The 7400-nt window shown below is 34.9% G+C and overlaps 1 protein-coding gene across 3 annotated transcripts in view; it reads right to left on the minus strand.

Moving 5' to 3' along the window:
* LOC107654527 (MAGUK p55 subfamily member 3-like) overlaps positions 1-7400 on the minus strand; it is a 23329-nt gene that overhangs the window by 3827 nt on the left and 12102 nt on the right. The window contains exons 13-16 of one of the 3 annotated variants that reach the window (XM_016441629.1): positions 5495-5536; positions 2291-2356; positions 992-1153; positions 263-343 (exon numbers count right to left, since the gene is read on the minus strand). In XM_016441629.1, the coding sequence (XP_016297115.1) occupies positions 263-343; positions 992-1153; positions 2291-2356; positions 5495-5536 (351 nt within the window). The remainder of the gene's footprint in view (positions 1-262; positions 344-991; positions 1154-2290; positions 2357-5494; positions 5537-7400) is intronic. The other 2 variants (XM_016441630.1, XM_016441631.1) reach the window with 2 other exon arrangements.

Below are 7400 nucleotides of genomic sequence, written 5' to 3' on the forward strand. Positions count from 1 at the left end.
GAAGCCTGCCAGCTCCAGTCCTACTTCACTTTCATTATATAAAAAATGGTCATAGGTATACATCAGAAATTCACATTTTGTGTCATATGAGTTGGGAAGAATATGACCATTTTTGGTGACTTTAAAGTTCACAGATAATTTCTGAAGTCTGAAACACTGGAAAGTTTCAGTGTTCAAGGTCTGAACTGCGTGTGTGTAATTCTGCTAGTGTATTTATCAGAAAGCTCCTTTTATCTTGCTTAGGAAATTAGGCAAGACCTACGGGGCACAGCCACAGCGTAGCGATGGGGATTTTCTGCTATCACTTTTTGCTTCAGCTCATTGATACGTGCTCCCAGAGAACCTGTGTAAAGATAGGCAGCAAGTTCAAATGATTGCATATATAGTCGCTTATTTACTTAAAGTGCAGTGTACAAGAAAAAACTACAGAAAATGACTGAGATCGCAGATATATTCTGAAGCTGAAACATTATTGCCACTAGAGGTCAGTGTATCTTCATAATGTGGGATACAACGAGCCGGGTTGGCAAACATCTTAGTTAGATCAGTTATAGGCAGTTATTTATATGTTATCTATATTGATATGTTTTAAGCACTTTAATGATAATACCAGATTTGGTAATTAGGAACTTGTTTAACAAGAATTATTTTTAGGCACATATTTCCTGGAATTAACAAGTATGATGAAATTGTCATCATAAACCGGCTAGTTTCATTGTTCTAGCTGCCAAGTGTTGCAAGTCTTATTTATAATTATGCCTAATAAGACATAATGTCATTGCGTCGTTGATGATTTGTACTGTCTAATATTGTGAGGACTTAAGACAACCACTGTGCCTTCAATTTATATATTTACACTATATTTCAGTTAATCAGTGGGCTGTTTGTTGCAACAAAATTACACAATGCACAATTTACACAGTAGGCTATAAAAAACACTGAACTGTAGATGTAATGTTATGCTTTATACAGTATATATACAGTATCTTACCAATGAGAACTACTAATCGGGGTCTCTCATTGGGCTTCTGCTGGTAGCGTGTCACTTCTTCATAGGTCAGGAATTCGGTGTCATTCTGGTCAGAAACATTGGCCTCTCCTGAAGAACCACGACGGTCCTTCCGACTTAAACGGAAACTTCTCCTTAAACCGGCTGAGACAGAGTCAAGAAAGCAGGTCACGAATCTACACTGAACAAAATTATAAACGCAACACTTTTGTTTTTGCCCCCATTTTTCATGAGCTGAACTCAAAGATCTGGGCAAAAACAAAAGTGTTGCGTTTATAATTTTGTTCAGTATAAATTCATTATTTATTACATGACAAGAAAAAAACAATCAAGATTAATAGTTTATGTATTTTCACTACCATTCAAAGGTTTTGAATCAGTAATGTTTTTAAAAGAAGAGTCTTAATCTTACCTAAGGCTGCATTTATTTGAACAAAAATACAGTACATTTTCAATTTTCTGTATAATTTAAAATGTAATTTATTCCTACCATGATAAAGCCAGAAAGCATTCTAATATACCAATTTGCTGCTCAAGAAACAGCTGCACTTCTTAATGTTTTTTGTGGAAACAATTATACATTTTTCCCAATTCATTTTTTTTAATTAATTGAAACTTTTTTTTTATGGAAATCTTTTTTAACATTATGAATGTCTTTACTGTCACTTTCAATTGAATGCATCCTTGCTGAATAAAGGTATTTTCTTCTACAAAAATAAATACAAATCTTGTTGACCCCAAACATTTGAATGGTAGTGTGTATTTATTGTATTTACAGAAGTTATTATAGTTAAATTTTATTTATTCTCCATTCAGTGGAGAATCCAACCTCATACAGTGCATTTAATACCGTTATGATAGAATTATGAATTAAGAAAGACAAAAAGTGCAACCATAATTTAAAATTAAGTGTTGAAATTCTGTAGTCAACTTAAACTCTTAAGCACTTTTATTTGTATAGAAATAATAAAGAACACGCCATAACCTAACCAGTAACCCAGAAATTTCCACAGTAGTCATCATTTGAAGTGGATCAAAAAAGTTCATCAAAGTTGTCCTAAGACAAAAACACATTTTGTTTTAGGTTTTAGGACAACTTTGATGAAAGGTTTTGATCCACTTCAAATGTTGACTAGTGTAGTTTCAACTCCAGTGCAACTCCTGAAGCATAACTCTAATCTTCACCTCTATCAGTATTGTTATAAGAAATGATGTGTGTTATTTTTCAGGACGTGGAGGTTAATGGTGTGGGAAGCTGTGTGGGAAGATCGAGGACTGTACCTGAGTAAAACTCCCAGGAAAACACCTGGCCACAGGAGGGAGCCACTGCATTACACTTCGAAGACACTACAATGCGCATTAGACCACCTCACACTTTTGCACAAGCCACACTCTGCCCTCAACAACTGACCCAAAATCAGCTTTGCAGTTCATACAGTCACTCCTGAGGTCATTTATAACTGACCATGAGTTAAATCCTGCATCAGCATTACCCCAAAAGTCGGCCTGCATGGAATCTGCACACTTTCTCACAATTCCTGTAACGTTTGTGAGGGGAAGTCTGCAGCATGCAATGAATTTAAATATTTATAAGTATAGTAAAATGTTTTAAATGGAAAAGAAAGAGGAAAACACTTACTGGCAGTTGAAAGCAACAACAAATTATCCAAAATATTTAATAAGTTGCAAACGGGATATGCAAAAATGTTTTAAATGACAGATATTCGAGTTCTGCCTAAATTTACACGTTTTACAGATTCCATGCTGTCAGTAAGTCTGACTTCTAGACTTTCCCACTGTCATCTTTGGCACGTCCCAGTATTATTATCAATATCAGATGATTAAAATGATTCTCGGTCAGTCGCTAAGGCTGAGAGTTGCCATCACGCACATTAGCTATCACACACTTGACTCAGTGAGTGAGTGCACAGCCAATCGTGCAGGGTGGAATGTGCAGAGTGTCCAATAGAAGGGCAGCAGCCTGACAGTGGCTCTGGGGTGAGTGGGGTTTTTAGGGAGGGAGGACTAAATAAAGCAGAAGGCAGCAAAGGAATACATTCACACAGAGACTGGGCAAGGGAAAGTGCTACCTGCCAGAGTGGAGGAAGATTATTCTCAAGGTAAATTATTCTCACCTAGTTTCAACGTGAACTGAGATTTGGTCACATTTGAACAAGAGGAAAAGTCCCACTACGACTCACACTGATTGCATATTCGCAGATGCCGTCCCCGTTGTTGCATTATCATCATCATCATTATTATTATATACAGTAATATTGTGAAATATTATTATCATTTAAAATAATTGTTTTCTATTTGAAAATGTTTTATAATGTAACTTATTCCTGTAATAGTAAAGCTGAATTTTCAGTATCATTACTCCAGCCTTCAGTGTCACATGACCCTTCAGAAATCATTCTAACATGATGATTTGCTGCTTAAGAAACACTTTTTATTATAATTATCAATGCTGAATAAAGTTTTGCTGCTTAATATTTACATTATTTTCAAGACTCTTTGATGAATAGAAAGTTAAAAAAGCATTTATTTAAAATAAAAATCTTTTGAAAAATATGCTGCCAATTTAATGCATCCTTTTTTAATAAAAGCATACATTTATTTATTTTTTTTAAATGCTGACACCAACCTTTTGAATAGAAGTGCATATCCCCAGTTACATATTTGTCTATTAATTATATATACTTCTAATAAAATTTGGATTTCCATGGGCAGAAATGCACAATAGCAAGAGGATAGGGCGCAATCTATAATAAGCCGAATGTAGATTAAAAGGAGGCATAATTGCAGTAATTTAAATAATCACTGCACATGCTATTTCAGCGTAATTATCACTTGGGAAAAAATGAATAAATTACAGGGGGTTAGTGAACAAAAAAGTTTCTGTGCTGAAAATTTGTTTCAGTGTTTCAAATATCATAGCAATACTTATTCACGCCACCCACAGAAAGTCAAAGTATCTAAACTTGGACAAAACTCATCTTCACAGATCATAAGAAAGAGACTTCTAGGGTCAGAGAGAAAGTGAAGATATGCAGATGAAAAGCTGTCAGCTTGTTGGTCGTCCCTACTGACACAGGTTTCTACAGCTGCTACACATTGTGAAAATAGCGTGATAGCCTGTGAATGAAATATCTAACACTATATTAACTGAATATCACTTCCTTTTCTTCACTCTTTTAACAGCTCCTCAAATTAGCACCCATTAACTAATGAGACTTGAAACATGCCAGACATGTTGCTAACAGTTTTAACTCAGAGGCACGACAAATTCTGTCTCTCTTCTTATTATCAGTGTATGTGAGTGGTGCAGAGCATGATTTTGCCTAGAGCAATGAATGTTTTATTTGCACATTGATGTTCTCATTCCATCCAAATCCACTCCAATATCTCTCCATCATGGACATAACGCACAGCTATATTTGAGCATCAATTTTCATCAAGTGCAAAACAGTAATTATGGGCTATTAGCAAAAATAAAATAAATAAATAAAATCTATACTGATACAATAATATATCAATTATATTATTTTAAATTAATTTTGTAATAATGTATTTTATTATCAGAAAAGCACTCATCAAAATGACAAAATGTTTTGTGAAAACTAATGACAAAAATGGGACAAGTGAAAAACGTGTGTGAAATTGATCATTTGTTGGTAATTCTGCCCTTCTTCGCCATTGTGTACTCTACATACATCTATTTTCCTCACAACGATACAAAAACTGCACTTATTTCACTTACAGTACATAAACTACCAGTCAAAAAATTTGGGAAAATTACGATTTTTTAAATGCTTTTGAAAGATATGCTCACCAAGGCTGCATTTATTTGATTAAAAATACAGTAAAACAAGTACTATTGTGAAATATTATTACAATCTAAAATAACTATGTTCTAATTGAAAATATTTTAAATTGTAATTTATTCCTGTGATGTCAAAGCTGAATTTTCAGCATCGTTTCTGCAGTTTTCAGTCACACAATCCTTTTTTTTTTCTTCCAGGATTTTTGATGAATAAAAAGTTCAAAAGAACAGCATTTATTTGAAATAGAAATCTTTTGTAACATTATAAATGTCACTTTTGATTCATTTAATGCACTCTTGCTGAATAAAAGGAGCTGGAGCGGAGTGATTACTGAGGGGAAATTGCTGTCGTTTTGCTCCACTCACATACTCTTTCTATTACTATACTAAATCAAAGGCATAAACAAAAATAGCAACCAGGTTCCACTTTCTCTTCCAATGGCATCAATGCACCACTGCAAATAGATTTTCTCACAATTCTGACTGACCTAAAATTCCCTTCATGCTGCCAAATAACCCCCCAATCCGGCCTCCCCTCATCAAGGGCTCGGCCATAGCTCTTGGCACAGAGGCAGGCAGCAATAGAAGCTCACTCAGGCAGAAGGTTAGAGTTAGCAGGCGCTGCGTACAGGAGTGGGCAATGGCATGCAGGTTCTCACCTATGTACTGTCCATTGAAATAGCCCTCACAGTCACAGTCTTCTGTAGGGAGGCAAGCAGGGAGAGAGGGAGTGAGCAGAGGAGACCAGGAGAGAGGAAGGAGGGCTGCAGAACTACAGTTACACAAGCAGGTTCAACAGTTAGGCGGGCAGGCGGATGGGCGGCAGGTATTTCAGCAGTCTGTGGCGGCCGTGGCCAACCAAGGGGTTTGTTATTTGCCAGGAAGAAAATGATGGTGTGATAGTGTATAAATGTTAGGATTCACTTGTGTGGTTGAGCGGGACTCAAAGGAAACAATGAGTGTTTCTAACCTACAGTAAATGGAAAAGAGGCCCTTAGATTGAAAAAGATCATGAGAAAAGGTGATAAAGATTAAAAACAAACTAATCGAATATAACATCACCTTGAGAGCTATAGACATTATATGGAAGAAAACGAAAAATATTTGTAGGTGGTGTACTCAGTAATTTTGTGTTTCTCTTGTACTGGCCAAAATGCCCGTTGTACTGGAATTACACTGCCTCCTAATGTAGTAGTCAATTACTGATGCCATTGTAAAATATGTTGATCTCAACATGACACCCATGAGGTGGTTATCTACAGTTGAAACAGTTTGGGGCCAGTAAGATTTTATTTATTTGTATTGTTATTTACTTTTATTCAGTAAGGATGCATTAAATCGATTAAAAGTGACAATGAAGACATTTATAAAGTTACAAAAGATATAAATGCTGTTTAATGCTGTTAAACGTTCTATTTAGCAGTCCTAAAAAATAATGTAGCTATCAAGGTTTTCACAAAAATATTGAACTGTGCAGCCTTTTTTTCACATTGATAATAATACAAAATGTTTCTTGAGCAGCAAATCAGCATATTAGAATGATTTCTAAAGGATCACGTGACACTGAAGACTGCTTTAGTGAGTGACACTAATTAATAACTGCTGAAAATTCAGCTTTGCGTCACGGGAATAAATTAAATTATACATTTTAAAATATATTCAAATAGAAAACAGTTATTTTAAATGGTAATAATATTTCACATTGTATTTATTTGTTTTTTTTTACTGTATTTTTGATCAAATAAGTGCACCCTTGGTGAGCATAATAGACTTCAAAAACATAAAGAAATCTTACCGACTCCAAAAGTTTGAACAGTAGCGAATAGATCTTTTTTTAGGCTACTGATGTTACTAGAGTCTTCATCTCATGTCAGTGTACATGATTATAAACCATTTCTTTTAGTATAAAGCATAACTATTACTGAGTGCACCTTTAAGAAGAGAATAGAGAAAGGATAGAAGGAGAAAGAGTTGAAGTGATGTTTGAGATCTCAGAGCATTAGTTGACAGTGTAGTAAGGAAGGACTTGATAAGAGAAAAGATGGGAAATGGAATAATGTCAGAAAAGAAATATGTTTTTTTTATCTGTTTATTAATTTGAACCTCTACTGTAATATGTTATTGCTACCGCAGATCTGTTTTGCTAGTTCTTGAAAAAGAAGAAGAATGTACAGCACTTTCCACTAGGGTACAAAATAGGGCCTGACCTGAGTTACAGTATACACAAGGGATTTATGAATGTTTGGATATGTTTTAAACAAAATGAAATTAAATCTTACTTTTTGTAGTCGGGGAGAAATAATGAAGTGATTCAAGAAGGTCAACACCTCTAAGGTGAGAAAGGGGCCAAAATCAACATTTGTATTAAGCTAGTGACTTGTCATGCTGGGTTAATTTTATATGAGATGATACATTTTGTGAGATTTGATCCTATAATGCTAAAAAAAAAAAAGTAATGGACCATCAAAGTGTACCTTATTCCTGGAAAGTGTCATACATTGAAGCCTTTCTCTCATTGAAAGTGTTTGTTTGTGTTTGTTTGTGTTTGTGTGTGTGTGTGTGTGT

This window comes from Sinocyclocheilus anshuiensis, unplaced genomic scaffold (genome assembly GCF_001515605.1).
Source record: "Sinocyclocheilus anshuiensis isolate Anshui unplaced genomic scaffold, SAMN03320099.WGS_v1.1 scaffold419, whole genome shotgun sequence".
Taxonomy (NCBI): domain Eukaryota; kingdom Metazoa; phylum Chordata; class Actinopteri; order Cypriniformes; family Cyprinidae; genus Sinocyclocheilus; species Sinocyclocheilus anshuiensis.